This window comes from Asterias rubens, chromosome 16, assembly GCF_902459465.1.
Source record: "Asterias rubens chromosome 16, eAstRub1.3, whole genome shotgun sequence".
Taxonomy (NCBI): Eukaryota; Metazoa; Echinodermata; class Asteroidea; order Forcipulatida; family Asteriidae; genus Asterias; species Asterias rubens.
In genome coordinates this window covers 8253125-8273486 of record NC_047077.1, presented here as the reverse complement: position 1 = coordinate 8273486, position 20362 = coordinate 8253125, and the positions used below count along the sequence as shown (strand labels likewise).

Sequence of the window (20362 nt, the reverse complement as noted above, 5' to 3'; positions counted from 1 at the left end):
ATAATTGGTATACCCACTTCAGTCAATCAATTGTTAATGCGGTGCCGGAACGACTGACTGCTTGAGGCCTCTGGGCCTACTTCGTAGTTTCGAAAACACTATACATGTCGCTGAATACAAGGTTGAACTTTTACAACGTATTTTCGCACACACTCGAAAGTTATTTGACTTGAGTCTACTATTGTTATGCTAATGAGGTATGACAATAGACACACAGGTGAGGTCCTTTTGTTAAAACTAAATCCCACTTTGGGCTGAATCTCGTTGAAACGTGACAGCCAATGGAACGTGGTTCGGAACTCCATTCAGTAGAGAACCATTCAGTGTAGTTGGGCGAAGTCTGTCAATAGTGTGGAGTAGTTTATCACCACAAGCTTTGGCAGAATTCGGAAACTTCTTCAGATAATTCGTCCTTGTATTCCATGAGATGCTTTACTGTTATCGTTTCTTGAAGTGAGGTGTTCTCAAGTTTCATTTTCTTGCAAGTGAAAGGACAGGATTCACGAGTCGAGGTAAGAAAATGGTTATAGGAAAATGGGTACGGTTCTTTAAAAGGGCATTGGACACTTGGTAATTACTCAAAATATATGTTATCATGAAACTTGCAAGTTTGGAAACGAGCTACGTAGAGTTGTTGGTAATTTAAAACATTGTGAGAAACGGCCCCCTTTAAAGTAATTAACGTAGTGATTTCTCACTCAGATGATGAAATACTTGATCTGAAGCATTTTATCTGAAAACACACAAAACTGTGCAACAGGGGTGTTTTTCTTTCGCTATTCTTATGCAACTTTGATGACCAATATTGAGCCCAAATAGTCACAAGTTTGTTATGTTGTACTTTTGTTGGGACATAGTGCTGGTCTTTGACAATTCCAAAAGGTGTCCAGTGCCTTTAAAGTTAAAGTTATTTATCTGTTTTTCGTTTGTAATAACTCGATTTCCTTGTATTGACCCTGAGTAAACATTCCGTATGGGCTAACACCGTTAAATTCATCAACAAACAATCAACAAGTGCAATTAATTTTACATTTTATACGTCATTTTTTAGAAACAGTCATCATGGCCAAGTGGGTAGGTTTGGCAATCACATTGTTGTATAGTTCGAATCTGGCAAAGCTAACCGCTGATTTCAAAATAACGGTAATAGGTATTGTCAATCACAACTTATTGACTAGTTGTTCTATTCACAAACCAATGTTTGTATGTGAGAGTTTGGCTTGTGCCAACTTGGTGTTTATGTTATTCCCTTGTTCGGGGTTTTCCGTTGGGAAGAGTGGTTATTTTTTCTTTTAAATTCATAGTAGAACAATGCAATAATTTTAACAAGCAGAGGCTTTCAAAGAAAGGCAAAAAATATGTCTTCAAAAACATGTTCCCTCCCAGACCTTGTTCAATTAAAAAGTAAATATTTATATACTATGATATTACACAGAAATCTAAAATTGTAGTAAAAAGTAAAACAAAAGAAGACAATTAAATGAAATTTTAAAACGATATACAACAACCATCGTATTAATACTAAGACCCCCAAATTGAAAAGTATAAGCAGAAACACTAATAAGGCGAGATGATGGGGGGGGGGGGGCGATAGTAAATGAATTAATCATAAAACATCTATCAACTACACCAACAAACGAATAAACACACACGTGAAACTGATGGGAATTTTCTTGTGTTTATTTCCAGGGAATTTATTCACAAATTTATTCACGTTCAAAATATGCTTTATGCTCTTATTGATTGGCAACATAATTTCCCATTCCAGAGCTGCAGTAAATTCTCCCAGATTCTGCAGAAAAGTTCCCTGAAATTAAACCTGAAATTAAACACATTTTTCAATGTTCTGGTGAACAAATTGAAATCTTCCTGTTTTACGAAAATTTTCCCCAAGATTAAATGCCCATCTAACATATCTCCCGATTGTTGGACAAAAATTTTCCAGATTTCAAGAAGAAAATGTTGGCAGAGTCTGCATTCGCACTCAACCTTCATGACCGTCCTTGCCATACTGCAGCGCAATCTTATGGGTCAATTGATAATCAAAACGAACCACTGAAGTGTGTTCACATTGGGCGGACCCAAGCTCTCTTTTGTCCGCAAGCCCCTCTCCACAATGGAATTTAATCCGCACCAAAATCTCCATCATTTCTTTCGAACCCCAAAGCCATGAAACGTCGTATAATGTTTAAAGGTCGTTCACTTTACCCCACTAAAAAAAAAAATTGTGAGTTGTTTTGTTCGAAACTTCTTGTAATAGTACGTAAAGCACATGTCCTAATGGCCTTTTCAAAATTTTCAACTGTAAAGGTTCGGCAACTTACTTGGGGTGCAGTGATAAACGAACATTACTGGTAATAAATTGGGTAAGCACAAAACAAACTTGGTCAGATTTTGCTTTACATTTTTTTTTTATTAATTAAGAAAGTTGCAAACTATTTTCATTTGAATACTAGGTGCAATGACAGTATCCTCAAATGAGTGGGCCATCAAACATTGTTTTAGATAATTATAGAGAGGAAAAAAAAGAATAAAGTTACACCATAGTGTTAAAAATAACACTAATTTCTGCCATCGCAATAACATTGGTTTTGTTTTAACACCCCAGTGCAGTGCAGTTTCTAACAATTCCCTATACATTATGAATAGGCCTATCAACAAGTTCAATACGTCACCTGCCATCGCATCATAACTTTCGAAAGCCATTATAATAATTTATAGTTAACGCATAGATGATTTTTCCGTAGACGTAGTCTGTAAAACTGAAAAGATCACTGCGTCGAACAAAAGATCCTCTTTGGCTCACTATGGATCAGGGGCCAATTTGAACAGAAAAATTATGGGACGTTTAGACAGTTTTCAATACGTGGTTATCCCAAAATGGGCATTTTTGTTCCGTTTTGTCAACTCGATTCAGAGTACACAATGGTTTTGTCGTTACGCTTCTGTCGCAGGGTAAAAATGCATTCAGTTCGACAGTGTGTAACGATATGTAATAATGATGACACCGCACTATTTGCTCTAAAAGGCAAGGACACAGTGGTTATTACGCAAACGAAGTATTAACAACTTACTTGACGAGCAGGGGAGAGCTGGTGATAGTATAAAACAGTGTGGGGAACGGCTCCCTCTGAAGTAACGTTGTTTTTGAGAAAGAGGTCGCATTTCACACTCACATATTAAAAGACTTCGGGCCTGATGCCTTTTCAGTCATCTGAAAGCAAAAACTTGTAGGATTCTTTTCTGTTCAGTGTTCCCTTGCTATAATTACTTAGATGACCACTTCAGTACAAAAAATCACAGATTTGTTATTTTATGCAGTTAGAATACACCAAGTGAGAAAATTGGTCTTTGACAATATTACCTAAGGTGTGATGCTTAATCAGCTGCAGCAATTCTCACCAAAAGGTCCTTGCTTTTGGAGTATAATTTACAATTTTTTACGACAATGGAGGTAGACAAAGACACTGGACCCTAAACGTGACTTCTCCCGAAGAAGTTATTTCAACTATGGTTAACACATGCTCAAAATATTTGCGCCCAAATTTTAATAGCCCCCAAAACGTTCATAATGGAATTGGCTTTTCAAAAGATATTTGGGTATTCACTCGAACAGTTCGACCCCAAACCACAGAGGGGTATACTTGTTCGTGATTTTTTATTTCGGTGATAAACTCGGCTCGATTGAGGTTGACCCCCCAAAAGCCCGTGGTATTGTTGTACCCTTTGTAATCCGCAACCACAAAAACGTCCCATTTCTTAGCTAAATTATCGATATATCGATAAAAACACGTTCGTTGTTTAAAAACTGTTGTGGTCTATGAAAAGTGTTCGTTATGAAAATGCATATTTTCAAAAGACGTTTCAAAGTAGAATTTAACGATCCAAACAGATACGCCTCGAAATTGGATGGTTGTCCCTTTGCTATTACACGGCACGCCAAAAATGTGCATGGAGTCCAGAGGTTTTACTCCATAAAATGGCCGACCGGTGCTTAGTTCGCAAAGCTAAAGGAAGGCCACGTTTACGAGACATATCTGTGTGGACCATTATTCTATACTTTTAAAACATCTTTCACATAGAATGCATGAATTTCATGACGAACAGTTTCAAACACTTTACATAGACCAACTCGCACGACCCAAGGCAACTTGTCACTTTAAGTATACAATGCATTTTTACACTTTGTATGTTAAACAAACTTGAATCTTTATCCCCGATTTAGATATTATTAGAGCTGTAATAAGAAAGATTCCTTATTGTAAACTCTATGTCAGTCCTGAGAAGTAGTTTTTAAAAATGTTTTCATGATGGGCTTTTAAAGAAACATTTTTAGAAGTAGTTTCTAAAATGTTTGCATTGGGCTTATAAATCAACATTTTTTCCCTCAGTCAGCTATCATGTTGAAAACGTTCATTCCCTTGAACTTGAGTCTCGAAATTGTTTTCTTGAAAAACAGTGAAGCACCAAGTTTTGTTGAGGTTGACAAAGCATGGCCTGCTGACGATACACAAAAAGCTATTATTTACTTAGAGTATGACTTAATGTTCAATCCATGATTGCATTTAAAGCATGAACTGTGACGTAGGTTCACGCATGTGTGAAATGTATCGTGGGCGAACCTTTATGTCATGTTTTTCTTCGTCTAAAAATTGTAATCTCAATCAATTAGCGTGGCAACCAGTGGCGCAAGGCTCATTGTTGGAAACATAGTAGGCTCGTCATGTATATGAAGTTCGCTGATAAACACGCTATTAAAAGGAATGAAGAGTTTGTTGGCATGTTCTTGCTTGTGATTTGTTTGTCTGATTATTTGATGTTGTTGTTATTGTGGGTTTTTTCATGGTAAACAATATTGCCATTCGGTTTGAACCTGTACGCAAAGTCTTGGCATGGAGTTACATTTATGAACAACACAACAAATATCAACACTACGTTTTGATACACGAAACTCTAACAATCACAAACTATGGTTGTTGAATTGCTCGAAAATGTTGACTTCTTTGTCAGCAAATTTTGTCGCTAACACATTACGAACCGGCAATGCGGAAAAATAAATGCCGTGAACTTAGTAAAGATGAACATGGAAACTTTGCCATCGAACTATATAGGCACAAGAAAATTACTTCCAAAACCAACAGTTTGAAATTTTAAAAGAAAATGGTGCTCAACCCCTGCGAAACATTCGCTGCAAAAACGGCCACATTCGTTCTCAGGAAGTATGGACCGAGCTTAGTGTTAGAGTATGTTAAAACATAGCTTAGTGTTAGAGTATGTTAAAACATAGCTTAGTGTTAGAGTATGTTAAAACATAAAAGAGAGGACAAATGTACTTGTAATGTCAGTGTTTTTAATGGAACTGTTGTTATTTACCTTTTGTGATGTCCTTTATTAGTTAAGCCTTTTATCGGCGCTTTATATTGTTGTGTGTTACTATGAGCAAGGACACCCTTGGAGGGCAAAACAAATTTTGATGACAGTTTTTTGTTTTACTCGCCTTTTCCTGGAAGGCCTCTGCTTGTCATGATTGTGTTCAAAGAATAACAAATATACACATTATTAAAACTATACCCTGATCTATTTCAGATGAGAGACAAGCAGTCACCAGGTGACACATACAACCATAAAGAGCATGTCTACGCCGACCCGGTCGCTCTCCGGAAGGAGATCGAGCGAGAGAGACAGGAAGAGGATGCAAAGAGGAAGAAGGCTGCCGAGGAAGAGGTGAAACTCCGAGCAGCTACCCCACCTCCACTCCCCACAGGACCCCGTAAAGGTGCTAGTGGTAGCATCATGTACGCTGAGCTAGAGAAGAAGACGAATATACCGAGCGTCAGGGATCTCGGCAGCCGGTTTGGGGGTACCTTGTCCCGTCCCGTTCGACGGCAGAGCGAGGACGACCAGGTACCGCCGCCGGTACCTGCCGTAACAGACACTCGAAATATTCTCGACTCAGACTCACCGCCCGTCAGCCCGAGTGCGGTTACAATAGATGGGAGCTTAATGAGTGTTAGCTCTCCACTTAGTGTCATAGACAATGACATGAACATTTCAACTGAAGACACAAACAAACAACAGGCAATTTCAAATGACGGGAATGCTAACATTTCTATTCCTGAAGAAGAGTCAATGACGCCTAACAATAATGAAGACGAAATAACACAGCAACCAGAATCTTCCTCCAATGTGTGTGAAAATAAGAGCGAGGTCGTCATCGACGTGAAAATAAACTCCGAGTTCGGTTTCGACATCGGAGCTGACATCCCAGAACTTCGTGAAAACGAAACAAGTGATGAAAACTGCGGCATAAAACTTGTGAAAAATATACCACGGGATGCGTTTACCGAGGAGAGCAGCGAAACAGTCCAATCATCGGAGAAACCCGTACCAGTTCCAGACGCTAGCTCAGCGGCCAGCAAGGCAGAGCAGGGTTCGGTAGCTGGGTCGGCCGTAGGCAGCACAAACTCGTCCAAGACAAGAAAGAAGAAAGATGTAGAGTCTGGGATAGGCTCTGTCAGTCATCAACGACGGAATCTTATCATTGTATCATTGTTTCTGCTCATTCTACTCATCTTAATCTCAGCTGTTGTTATATTCCTGCTAGGCCAAAGTTGGAGTCAAAATTAGTAGACCAAAACCATTCAAACCGATACCTCTTTTTCTGAGTCCCACTCTTTAAAGTGAGTATTAACCCAATGAACTAAACAGATTCAGTATCACTCGAAATATTGCGTGGTTTTCCTTTTTACCTCGTCGACTACCACGGTCGGCCATTTCAGTGGGAGTCAACTAATGTTTGACTCCCATAAGTGGCCGACCGTGTTAGTAAAAGCAAAACCACGCATTTTCGGCAAATTTGTGTGTATCATTGTATTCTACTTTTAAACAGTCATCGTCCTAACCATAATATGCATTGTATAACACTACGGTTACAAACGCTTTTTCAAAGACCAACTCGGCCGATCCAAGGCAACGTGTTCCAAAGGGCACATACTGTTCCATCAGAGCCCAACTTCTCTATAAAACTTTACTGGTCGCACCTCTTTAGTGAAACTAAACAGAGAGAAAAATTGCTTCCATTTTCGACTATTATAGACTCATTAACAGTAACATACATAATTAGCAGACAAGTACATTTTTATTCATAATAACTACAAAGAATATCTTTGTTTCCTAATGCTTTCGTAGATTTTGAAATTATTTTTGATGGTTTATTCTCAAAGTATGTTATGCTCGTAAAAAGGCGGGTAAAAAAAATTGGCAATACAATTGTCTGGAATAAACATTTCTCGGTGGCGTTTACTATTTAGTCATCTTTTTTATTATGGTGATATAAAAGGTGTATGAACTATATAAGAATATTATTTAAAATCATGTTCTATTTTTTACACATTTAATTTGTTGGCTGCCGATCTCAAAACAGGCCATTATTAAGGGGATTGAGCAAGGGTAAAGTTATAACAGAAGAGGAAATCAAGAAGTATTGAAAGATCACATTGAACAGAATGACAGGTCCAAAAGCACAAGGCTCACCCTTATAAACAGGGCCCCAATTCATAAAGCTGTCAAGTAGAATATGCTGCTTAGCAAAATTAGCATCTTTATGCCAGGGGCGCCATACTTTATCACTCTTGTGCTGGTACATGTAACAAGTTTCTGTTAAGCAAATTCTTCTGTGCTTGGCAATTTTGTATGTTTATAACATGGTTTATGAAATTGGGCACGGGCGTAGGCCTACATTGTGCGAATTATGTTTGGTATTTATAGGAACCAACATTTTGTATTTTGTTTTGTGACATGTGTGGGCAACTAGAATAATGCGTTACTGTCGTGCCCCGCATATTATGTAATATATTATACATTATTTATTAGGGTTTATCCATTACAATCATATTTGAATAGAAAGTCTATTAATTATAGAAAGTTTATAGTCTTACTCCTGATATTATTTAATACAAATTTTGTAAAATATGCTCCAAGGAAATAATACACCGTTTTATAAATAATATCAAAACATTTAATTTTTGTTTTCGTTTGTTATGTTTTTAAGGAAACATTATGGTTCGATACGGATAATATACAGTATTTTTAAAAAATTTGATTATTACAAACAATAAATTATTCTATAATTTCTGAATGAGTGTAGCACAAAGAACATAAATATTACATATTAATCTGTACATTTGATTTTATGCAGTTAAATAATTAATTTGTGATAATAAATAATCATTCATTCTAAACTAACTAGTTGGATTTTGTCATAGCTTTCATTATTCTTAAACAAATTGTACGGGAATAACAATCCGCAGGTTCGGGTTGTTGAAATACTATAAATAAAAAGTAAAAAATTTCTATCTGATGACTCAATAATATAGAATTATTTTCGGCGACGTGTAACTTTAATTGTATTACCTACGTTACTTTGCACATGTTCATCAAGCATTAGTAAGGGATGGTCAGGGGCCAATTTAAAAAAGAAGCTAGCACAACAGAATGATGCTTAGCAGAAGTAGGTCTTTGTTGTGGGCGTCCTGGTATTTTGTTACGGCCTAAAACTTGAACTCGTGTTGAAGCATAATGACACATGTACAATTTCCGGTGATCCATCTTGCCAAAGGCCATGGAATATACACACGGTTACTCTAATTTTGTTCTAACAATGTTTATGAACAGGTGAATTGTTCTTTCCTTCCTCCAAGTGGGTTCCAAGTTGAAGTGCCATATTGGAGGTGGGGTTTGACAATGGGAGACTTTGACGCTAGGTGGCAGCAGACTTACCGGGTAAATTTCCATTGTTTACGTAGTTCTTCTGAGCATGCGCGCATTACTGGGAACAATGGTTGTTACCTGGTATGTCTGCTGCCATCAAGCGTTTTAAAAGTCCCCCATGGGTGACATTGCCTTCCTTTGACAGTTTTAGAACAAGTGAAGTGACGTTAGATAAAGTTGAGAATCCGGGTAGCTTTTGTGACTGCATGGTCGACTTGGTTTTCCAAAACCAGGGGGGAGGGGGTGTTCATAAAGCTTTACAATTAATCTGATCTCCAAATAATCAATCTTACTATCTTCGATCAATCAATCTTAAACTCCTCAATTTTTCATTAATCTTATCTGTTTCATAAGTAACAATCAATTTCAAACTTAATTTCACTCTGACTCAATCTTTGTTCTACACTAAAAAAAAGTTCACATAATATTTACAAATAACTTACAGGGTTTACAGAAGGTAGTAGACTTCTCTTGAAATAATTATTATTCCATTAAATGCTTTACTTTTTGAGAAAACAGTAAAACAAATCAGTTCTCGATATCGAGAATTGCGGATTTGTTTTAATTTTCACAGGTTTGTTATTTTTATAAGTTGTGATACACGAAGTGTGGGCCTTGGACAATACTGTTTACCGAAATGGTTCAATGGCTTTAGGCGCTAGGCCTAAGTCTCAATTGACAATTTGGCGGGAAATTCTTTAACACTAAAATCCATATTTAGTAATTTAGGGGGTAAACATTATGTCATCTCGACAAAATGATGGCGTTTCAACTTCTTGAAGGGGAAAAGAAATGTTTTGTGCAGGGGGCGGAGGGATTTTGGAGACGAGAATAACCCTATTGAGAAGTTCAATGATTTGCAAGTGTTGTTTATAATGCTGCAGCAGAGTAATAAGCAGGATGGATAACTCTCATCTGAGAAATGAATAATTTAATATCATTTTCATCAAATCCAGCAGCAGCGCAGGATACACAGAGAGGTTTTCACTAATGCATGATCCCCCCTCCCCAAACTAGTTGATAAAGAGCAGTACATTATTGCTTTGTTGGGTAGGGAAACTATAATAAAAGGTTGAAACTGTTTCAGAAATTACTGGTGAATCCGTACGGTTTCAGATCAACTCACACTCAATCATATCAAACAAAAAATAAATAATACTATGTTTATTTAAAAAAAAAAAAATCACAATACATGTATATGACCATTGATGCTTCGAACCAAAAAAGTCAAGTGTGGTCACCAACAAAGTGGGTTGGGAGTTAACTTGGTGCTTTCTTGGATGTTATTGATTTATTGAGCAATAGGGCGTAAGACCCTTTCAATCAAGTGACGGGTTCATTTAAAGGCCGTCCCCCAACAACAGCCAACTCTGATCCTGCAGTTGTTCCATAGAGATAGGGTTGTCTAGAGGACTACAATAACAAAAGGTGAAATTCTTTTGTTGCACTCCCTTACAATTCCTTTTGAAGCAACCATATCCGTCTGCCCCCCCCCCCCCCCCCACGCTTCTTTGTACAATGAAGCACGCCACCACTCTTCAGAATAAAGCCAGTCAGTACATGACTCGTACATACCGTGTAGTTTGTGCACGCTCCTATCACTAACTGACTTGCCGCATATGCACGTGTAGCTTTTGTCCATTGGTTTTTATATCACACATCCAATTCAAGATGGCGGAAGAACAGACAACCGAAGAAACTTACACTGTGAGTATAGCAAAAATCAAACTTGTTTCCCATTTCATGGGTCAGTTTGATGTTTTTTTGGGAACTATTTTAATTAGAGGATCGTGTAATTTAATTTCAAAGGAATATTTCGGGATGAATTTGGTGAAATTTAGAGGTGGAAATCGGTTGACCGTGGGCTTGGTCGTCAGGCGTGTGTGAAAAAGCGGGAAGTGTGAAAAGCGTACGGATGTATGTATGTACCGCGTACGCAAAAAGTGTTTGTGTGTAGTGAAAATTGTCATGCCGGGCATTTGCTCCTCTTTTTTCATTAACCAGCCTTTAATTACATCATTAATTATCAACTGCATTACCATAAATACCAAGAATACTTTGCACGGAACAAAAATGTTCACTTGTTATGTGTGTTTACTGTTTGTCATATTTATTTAAAAAGAATTTTGTTCTTCTAAAAATGAATTCATAAAAAATCATTAGGAAGTAAAAAAAAACACCAAATAGGGTGTTGATGATGCATGATGAGCATGCCCTTTATTTCAAGCAGTAGCAGTGTAATACAAATAGTGTATAATTTCCGTCGAAAGGCAGACCAAAAGTCCAAATTGCTTTGCAAGTTTATCAGTTGCTATTCAAAATTCATCATTTCGTCTAGCCCCACTTGTGTGGCCAGACTAGCTGAATCCTTAGCCAAAATTATAGCCGGCAGTATAAACCGGCTGAATATGTTCACCTAACTCTTAGCTTGCTTTGTGTATTGAAAAGTGAAAAAAATAAATAAAAATTAAAAAGATATTTGTAACGATAACTGTGCTACCTTTCTCCGACTCTAATTTCCTTGATTCACACACAGCGCAGCCATCTTGGAATATGCGACTCAGCATGACGTCATCAGCCTGCCGAGCTGTGGGCCCGTGAGGGCGCCAATACAAATCAAGAACGGCTATTTTATGTGAATTAAGCTTGGGTATTGTTTGTGAACTACCTAGCGTGTGCGCGTAAAAAATACACAAGCTTAATTCACATAAAACGGCCCACAGCTCGGCAGGCCGTTGACGTCATGCTGCACACAGACCAAGTTTTGTACAGTTTTCATGAAGAGGCACTTTTGTTAATTGAATAACTACTCATTAATTAAACCAATACAGACAAAATTAGAAACAGATTTGTACTGGATCTCTACTTTCCTGATATGTAAAAATTTCAAAGATTAAACATCGAAAAGTCTACGAACCAGTGATTTCAAATTAGTCTAACTTCGAATGCAATTTTCTCCAAACATACATTTTTGGCTGCAGGGGACAAAGTGTCCCTTAGTGAAAACGGTGACGATTTTCTACCCAACCAAGAAATTTAGATGGTTAATTTAGTGTGCATAAGAACAAGTTTAGTTAGTCATCTCTTCGTAAGTCTTAAGTCTTTGTGGAATCCACCCCTGATGACTCTCATCTTAAGATGAATCTTAAGTCCTATGAAATCTATTAGCCCTGGGGTCGATTTCACAAAGAGTTAGGACTAGTCCTAACTTAGGACTAGTCCTAGGAGATATACAAATTGCATGGATAGTCCTAAGTTAGGACGAGTAACTGGTCCTAACTCGAGATAAAACTAGTCCTAACTCTTTGTGAAATCCACCCCAGGGCTGGTATTTACAGAGCAGGACGTTTTATCTTAACATACATTGGCCTTTATTCAAGGCACTCACAGCTTCCCCGATAGTACAATATGAACAGCACCACCACTGCTAACACATAAGAGACTGGCGCTTTGTGTTCTGTACCAACTGGGAAACTGCAAGCGCCTTGACTGAAAGCTAAATTTACATGTACCTTTTACAGGATTACCAGGAAGCTGAGGAGGAACTGGAAGATGAAAACCTGAGAAAGTTATTCCTGGGTGGTCTCAAGAGGTCAACGACCAAAGAAGATCTGGAAGAACACTTTGGAAAACTCGGCACTGTCGTCCATGCAGCTGTTGCCATGGACCAGCAGCAGAACTCAAAAGGTAAGATTTGAATGAGGATTCGAACTGTCTCTAGCCACTGGGCAATCTCGCTGGTCTAGTTGGTATGACACTGCTCTAGAATTGCAAAGGTCATGGGTTCAAATTCCACCCAAGTAATATGCCTTTGTTTTGTTTTTCACAGAACTCGGATAAGTACTGAGTATACAGTGCTACATTGTAAAACACATTGTGTGTATGGGTAAAAACCAAAATGAATATAAGTTTAAATTGATTTTTCATTTGAGTTTGTAATTTTTGTCTTCAGTGTATCTTTTTAATTAATAAATAGCCTTTTGAAATTGTAAAGTGAAAGAAATATTTGTTCATATACCTCTTTATCTCTTGCTCCCTTTTTGTTGGGAAGAACTTGCTATTCATCTTTTGTCAAGGGTTATCCTTCGTACATGGTTCTCAAAATTTTCTTAACCACTCGGCCATGACACCTTGGAGCAAACTTTTGTTAATGGTGCTCCATATTGTTTTTTTTTTATAATTTGTTTTCTTTGTTGTCTTCCTGAATGTAGGATTTGCTTTTGTGACGATGAAGACGATAGATGAGACAGACTCTGTTCTTCTTGCTCAGGAAGAATCTCCCATGGATCTCCAGGGAAAGAAAATAGAAGTTAGGCGAGCCATTCCAAAAAATGTGAGTACTTAACTATTGTTTTTTTATCAATAAACTTTGAGAAAGGAGGACCTATGGTATAGATGTAAGAACTAATTAATGGCCTGCCGTTTTGACCTTAGGAGGGTGTTTCTCAAATGTTATGCATACCGTGGGCCTATTTCAAAAAGCAACACAAATCATCACAAGATGATATTACCATAGGGTATTACCATAGTGATTTGTATTCTGAGATCACACTTTGCTTAGCAACTGCGATTGATTTGCAGTGAAGATCAATCTTAGCCCAAGGTTGCTTTTGTGAGAATTATTTTTATTATTTGTTTCCCCTTCTTTTTCTTTAGAGCAATGTTTCCAGTGATGTAGTCAAGAAAGTATTTGTTGCCGGCCTCAACAAAGGCGTCATCACAGAAGATGATCTCAAAGAATATTTTAGCAAAATCGGAACAGTCAAAAGTGTGTCCATCGTGATGGATCAAGTCACTTCCAAATCGAAGGGTTTCGGCTTCGTTGAGTTTGAGCACTTCTACATGGTCGACAAGGCAGCATGTAAGTCCACCGATTTAATTTAATTTCCATACTAAACCTTTCTAAACAACAATCCCTTGGCCAAACACATTTTGTACACCAACTGTCCTACATCTGACATTGACTGTAGTGAGGTTTTTTTTTTTTGTATGAGCATTTATATGATTAGTTATTTTAACCTGCCTCATTCACTTAGTTACTTTTCTCCCTCTTTCCACATTGAGCTTGTCCTTTGAATGTAGGAGTGCAGTTTGGCGACCCCGACCAAAACCCAACTGAGTCCAGAAGTCGGTTAACAGTTGGTCTGATTAGCATCGTCACCAGGCTCAACAAAACACGCACAAAACGCTCAACCGATGACCAAAGTTTCTGGCTGGGGTCGCCAAAACGCACCCCAGGTCTTAGTTTAAGACCTTTGTGTCAACAATTTTCTTTAGTCCTACAAAAACTGACTTTGTCCTTTTTTCTTCTTGACCTAGTGATGACAGACCACTATATTAACGACATCAAGGTAGATGTAAACAAAGCCCACGCTGATAAGAACCAAGGCCAAAGGGGTGGACGAGGAGGAGGCTATGGCAGAGGTGGAAGGGGCGGCGGAAGAGGTAAGCTACAACTTTGTACTAAATACTTCATACTTTTTGTGAATTTGATAAAAGTTAAGATGAGTTGAATGTTTCGCAGGACTTTGGCACACTTCAATTGAAATGTTGCTTTCCAACCATACTTTCCCCTCTGTCTTCCCTTACCACTCCTCACCTCCTCACATATTCTTCCCAGCTCATCTTTCCCAGCCTTTTACCCAACCAGATTCGACAATTATAAATTCTCCTTTCAATGCAGAAAGAGTAGAAATTGGGGGGGGGGGGGGGGGTAGATTGTATGAGTGTTTTCACCCATTGGTTTTTCCCATCTACATGGAAGGGTACCCCGCAGCACAATATTGCACACACTGGCTAAGATTTCATTGTGGGAAAAAAACCACTCTGTTCTACATGTGTCAAATGGCAAAAAGTGGACTGGCTCGCTGGGCATTTGTGTTTTCAAACACAACCTTATTTTATTTTATGATCACCCATCTCGCAAGGCTGGTTGGCCATTTCAAGGCGAGGGCTGCGCTTAACTGACCCAAATGAACAGGCACCAGGGGCCAGTTGCCAACTACCCCTGGCCTGGGACTGAAACAGGGTTATCCACAAGGATGTAGGGATATGCGCCATGTGGCTTCAACAAACTGATAAGGATAGGAAGATGTCCTTGATGGATGCATCTAAACTTGCATTGTCCTCCGAGACATACGTTTGCCAACTTCTACTTATAAGCCACTGTTAATTTATTTTATGAAAGTGCTTTGATCATTTGCTTGTTTGTCAGGTTTTGGACGAGGTGGGTACGGTGGAGGAGGTGGCAACGGTGGTTACGGTGGAGGATACGGAGGGGGTGGAAGTTGGGGTAATGGCTACCAGAATGATGGAGGCTACGGTGGTAAGAATCATCCCAACTTTAGACTCGTCCCAACTATGGTTTGCATCCCAACTATGGTTTGCATCCCAACTTTAGACTCGACCCAACTATGGTTTGCATCCCAACTATGGTTTGCATCCCAACTTTAGACTCGTCCCAACTATGGTTTGCATCCCAACTATGGTTTGCACCCCAACTATGGTTTGCATCCCAACTATGGTTTGCGTCCCAACTATGGTTGGGACAGTGTTAAAGCTAGGCCAATTTTAGTGGTGGGCTCTTAATCCAATTGAGTTCACCAAGGGCAGGCCATTCAACAACATTATTCATAGATGTTAAATTTGCATCGGGGATAAAGAATGATTAGATATTGGCAGTCATTGCTGAAGTGCAATCTGGAAAAAATTCTATGGCAAAATACGTTGTGGGCAGGCACCGCCCCACTGTGGTTACAACACTGATGCCAACTAGAGTGTTACATTATTTGGTTGTACCCTTACACCAATGTGTGTAGCACTGACTACTCGCTAATTACCTGAGTTCTGTGCACAAAAAAAACCACTAAGATATACACAGGCAAATCACTCGGACAGGATTCGAATCCACAACCTCTGCCAGAGCAGATATCTTGTCATCTAGATCACCGAGATTGCCCTGTAGCTAGAGGCAGGTCAAATCCTATATTTTAGCAGTGGGTAACGCAATGATCCAATAGATGTTAAATTTGCATATTGGTATAATAAATATTCCAAGGTTTAACCCTTACACTGATGTGTGTAACCGCTGCATACCCGGTACTTTCCCAAGTTCTGTAAAATGATTACAGAGTGTTACTGTTAGGGCGCCCCAACATTTTCAATTACAAAACAAAGGGGAATACAAATGTACCTTGATAAGGATGCTCTCCATTGCATCAGGAAATAGAATTGTCCAGATTTCACCTCATAATAATATTCTGCGACAATGCACTTTACATGTATAATAAGAAGAAGTAGAATAATGACAACTTTAAAAACGTCCATCCATGGAACTTGCTTGCGGGTGCTGAATAATTAAAACAAAAACCCATTAAAATCCAAACAGTTTTAAGACCTTAAACAAAAACAGTTAAAGATGCTATGTCAGACTTTTGGCCCCAAACATTAAAAAACAAGATTTTTTGAGTGAATGGTATTTCGAAGAGTATCAGCCGCTCTAATGAAAAAAAGTTTAACTTTTACTTTTAATGGCCAGGAACCATGACAAAAAAAAAATTTAAAATGTTTCTTATAAAACACATAAGAATTAGTCACGTGTCGTGATATATTGTCGGGATCCCGACAGAAACTAATTTTGAGCACTTTATTTCACTGCTACTATTTATTAATTGGCGGACTTTTTCAAGCAATGGCTCAAAATGAAAGCTTGTAACTTTCTCGACCCCCATCAAAATACCTATTGAATTTTTAATCAAAATTGTTGGGTAAAATCGGCAAAAAATATGACATACATGTAGCATCTAAAATGTATAAATTAAATGCAGTACCTGTACACAACATTCAATAATTAAAAACAGTACGGATAAACAATGCTTAAAAAGCTGGCATTGCTACAGAAGAAAATAGGTATCCAATATTTGTATAATTAATTTTAACTGTTGTGTAACATTTTTGTTTGTGTTCAGGCGGATACGGTGGTAGTGGATATTACGAAGGTGGAGGTTCCAATTTCGGACCATCAAGAGGTGGTGGTGAGTACAGTTCAAACTGACCATTTTTTATCAAACCTAGCTTTGAGGCTCTTGAATTATACCAGAGACCAACCTCTTCAGCAAATGTCAATCCCCTTTCAAAAGCACCTTTGACCTCGCATTCATTATACATGGAGGTTCGCAGTCAAATCCTACATTATGTATACACATAAACAGGTACATGTACAAACAAACATGCACTCTGAGGCAGCTAAAAAACACATTTATATTTTGACTGTTTTTTATGCCTTTGTTTCTCTTTACACAGGTTTTGGAAGTCGTGGGAGGGGAAGAGGTGGTTACAGACCGTACTAGGTCATGTGATCAGGTAATAATGAATATTCATGAGTTCAATTCATAATGACTTTGACCCTATTTCATGTATGTCATTAAAGTTTAGAGCAGAAAATTTGATTTTAAATGTTGAAAGCTGTGACTTTAATCTCATTGAGTTATAAGGCTTGCGTATTATTTGTACGACACAAAACACAAATGTTCACAGGTTGACATTAAACTTACATGCTTCAAAGAGAGTGATGGTTGAAAGCTTCCCCCAATATATAACTTGCTGAGGTGCTGTAGTTTTTATGAAATGAGTAAAACAGTTTGACAAAAATAATGTTCATCTTAGTGCGACAAAGTTTATTTTAGCATTTTACATGTACTACACAATTCGAGTGACTCTACTGAAACTGTGATTTCACTTCTTTTTTTTTCAAAAACTTGCTGACTGATGAAGCTGAAACTTAATTTGTTGACATTTTGTCCTTTGCTCTCAGACTGGTACTGTATTTGGTGAGCACCAGCGTACATCATATTCAGTGAGTTTGACGGCCATTCTACCTTGACATGAAGATTCTGAGCGCTGTTTTATTTTGGTCTCCTCTCTCTCTCTATTTCTTGGCCGTGTGATAACAAGGATGTGAATAATTCTGGGTGATAGATAGTGAGGTCGCAGGTTCTAGTCGAGATTGGTAAATTGTCCTAAACCTTGGTAGTTATTCGACCCCCATTTTATATCAACTAATGTATACTCAGGAATTTGATTCTGTATCTGGGCCCAATTTCATATGGCAGAAAATAGTGCTTAACAACTCTTTGCTAAGCAGAAATGAGCAGGGTGCCAGTCACAAATGTTACATATGACACAGTCGTTTGGCTGGTAACCTTATTCTGGAAAGCATAATTTTGCTTAGCATCTTTTCGTGCTGGAGTAGCTTTTTGATATTGGGCCCTGGAGACTTCGGTCTAATTTCAGAGATCAGTATAGAAACTAGCTAATAGCAGAACAAAATTGTGCTTGCAAGAAAGAGGTTTCCAGCTGAAGTACAATTTCACTTGTAGCATACTGGTATACTTGTTGCTTAGCAGAAAGTTTGTAAGCTTTTTTTTTTGCTTAAGCAGCTCCATGAAATTGAACCTTAGTCAGCTCTTGGAATTGTTTACTAAAAACAAAATCTGCGTTTTTTAGTTCCTTGTGGATACTTAATGCAAAGAAAACAAAATCCGTGGAGTTTTTCTCGCTTTCTGGATACGAATTATGCTTTTCATTATCAGAGATTTTACCATTAGAAGGGACTTTTTACCAAACTTGCTCTGTCTTTTTGTAAACCCTGAAAAAAAACTGAGGTTAATATTTGTTTTCCTGCCCTTGAAAAAGAAAAAAAACACCATTAAGTCATTGAAAAAAAAAACTTTTTACATTTAACATGTACAGACATAATGGATAAGGTTTGTGGTCACTGATTGTTTCTAGGCCATCATTTTTAGTTTGTGATGGTGTGTGTAGTGTATAGTGGTTAAGCAGTTTTAAAACAGAGGAAATAATGGTTAGTGCCATAGAGTTATATATAAGAACTAGAGGGCGCACTGGCCTATATGCGCGGCCCGGCATGCATGCATGAGGCCATTTTCTAAGTTGACAAAACAGCATCGCACAGTGTGTGTTTGTCCCGCCATTTTGTAAGTTGACAAAACAGCATCGCGTAGCGTTCAAATAAACACAAACTCTAACGTGTACTTCATATTCAATGCTAGAGTACGGAATGGTGCGCGTGTCTCCTTGCAGTCCCGATGCGTTTGTGCAAGCAGCACCACCAGTGCGCCCTCTAATTCTAATATAACTCTATAGTTAGTGCACCTATTATGAGGCATTGAGGTACTTCACTTAACAGCCACCTTGGTCTGGATCCTTGAAGAAGCAATGCAGATTCGTATAAAGAGTTTGCTCATCCAATGGGACCAGTTTATAAGATGGCTGGAGATTGATTGACAATATTGTTTAAAGACTTTTTCCAAAACTTTCTTGAGAATTCCTTGAAGAAGAAAAATCAACCAGAAATGAAATTTCTTGTACATGAAGTGCACTTTGATAAATTTTTAGCAGCTTAAAATCTTGTTGTTTTGTTACTACTTTTCTTTGGCTTGGTCCTCTTCTCCGATGTAAATGACTTTAGATTAAAAGTAGAGCGTTCCCAAAATTTAGAAACTCAAATTGGAGGACATTTATTTTCTCCTGAACCTTTCTTTTTTGACAACAATTCTGTACGATGTGTTGGATTCTTTACCAGGTATCAGTTTTACTTTTGTGTCAGAACCCTAAGCGCTCCAATCTGTTTGTGTTAAATTCGGATGCCTTTATTTTAATGTACAAGACTGTTAGGATGTATGCCTTAAAGTATGAAGATAAACTCAATGTTCTGTGGATAAGATAAGACAGGTTAAAATGTGCGTGACATCAAAGTCTCACCACGGCTGGCTTACAAACTGGGGGCATGATTTGTTTTCAAACAATCATGTGCGCCAATCATAGTTGCATCTAATTTGCCATTTTGCAGATTATAACCTCAAGTTGCGTCAGTGAAAGAAGTCTTTACGATAGACCATTACCATGCTGCCGCCATTTTGGTCATGTTCCCTGTATTCAACAACGTTAATGAATGCTTTTTATTCATTATACAGAAAGGAACCAGACTCAATTTGGTAATAACAAAAAATTGCTTTTCAAGATGGTTGTTGCATGTTGAGGTTTGTCAAAAACTTGATGGTATTTTATGCACACTTCAAATAAGGCAATGTTATGTAACACACCTTCAGACAGTTACTTTTTTAGTCACTTTATATTAAATTAAATCAAGGAACTATCATTGATACTTTTGCTATAAAATTGACAAAGAAACCCTTCTCTTGATATTACGTACTGTAGTTTTTATAAATATTTTATTATGGATAGTTTTAAGTGGTGGATCTGTTATTAAAAAAATCAAACCAGACTAATGTGTTTACTGTTTTAACTTTGTGTTTTGTTAATAAGCATAACATTTATTTTTTTTTTTATTTCCCCTGTTCAAAATTGATTGTAGGACCATACATAATAAACCAGAGAGAAACATTAATAATTCACAAGTCTTCGTCTCAAGTCACACTTTCAATTCTATCTTATTTATTCATTTTTATTATGTTCTTCATATGCTCACTTAAATGTTTCCCCTTTTCTTCCGGATTTTTGTTGTGGGGAAAATTCGTCATCTGCCGAGGCTTGATTGCCATTACAGGCAACC

General features: G+C 37.9%; 2 protein-coding genes across 2 annotated transcripts; both read left to right on the top strand.

The window, feature by feature from the left end:
* Nucleotides 1-324: 324 nt before the first annotated feature.
* Nucleotides 325-6802, top strand: LOC117300747. The gene is made up of 2 exons (XM_033784530.1): nucleotides 325-512; nucleotides 5587-6802. The coding sequence occupies exon 2, from the start codon at nucleotides 5587-5589 to the stop codon at nucleotides 6625-6627; it is 1041 nt and encodes a 346-aa protein (XP_033640421.1). The 5' UTR covers nucleotides 325-512; the 3' UTR covers nucleotides 6628-6802.
* A 3531-nt stretch (nucleotides 6803-10333) lies between these two features.
* LOC117300746 (glycine-rich RNA-binding protein GRP1A-like) lies at nucleotides 10334-18783 on the top strand. Its single transcript, XM_033784529.1, has 9 exons — nucleotides 10334-10476; nucleotides 12291-12456; nucleotides 12981-13102; nucleotides 13426-13630; nucleotides 14089-14214; nucleotides 14984-15094; nucleotides 16737-16802; nucleotides 17071-17130; nucleotides 17582-18783. Exons 1-8 carry the CDS (start codon nucleotides 10441-10443, stop codon nucleotides 17115-17117), a joined length of 879 nt encoding a protein of 292 aa, XP_033640420.1. The 5' UTR covers nucleotides 10334-10440; the 3' UTR covers nucleotides 17118-17130; nucleotides 17582-18783.
* Nucleotides 18784-20362: the final 1579 nt, after the last annotated feature.

Bases quoted from the DNA above. Each gene is read 5' to 3' on its own strand.
- LOC117300747 (XM_033784530.1), top strand. From the start codon at position 5,587: ATGAGAGACAAGCAGTCACCAGGTGACACATACAACCATAAAGAGCAT.
- LOC117300746 (XM_033784529.1), top strand. From the start codon at position 10,441: ATGGCGGAAGAACAGACAACCGAAGAAACTTACACT. The intron at 14,215-14,983 runs GTAAGCTACAAC...CTTGTTTGTCAG, and splicing joins TGGAAGGGGCGGCGGAAGAG to GTTTTGGACGAGGTGGGTAC. The intron at 15,095-16,736 runs GTAAGAATCATC...GTTTGTGTTCAG, and splicing joins GAATGATGGAGGCTACGGTG to GCGGATACGGTGGTAGTGGA.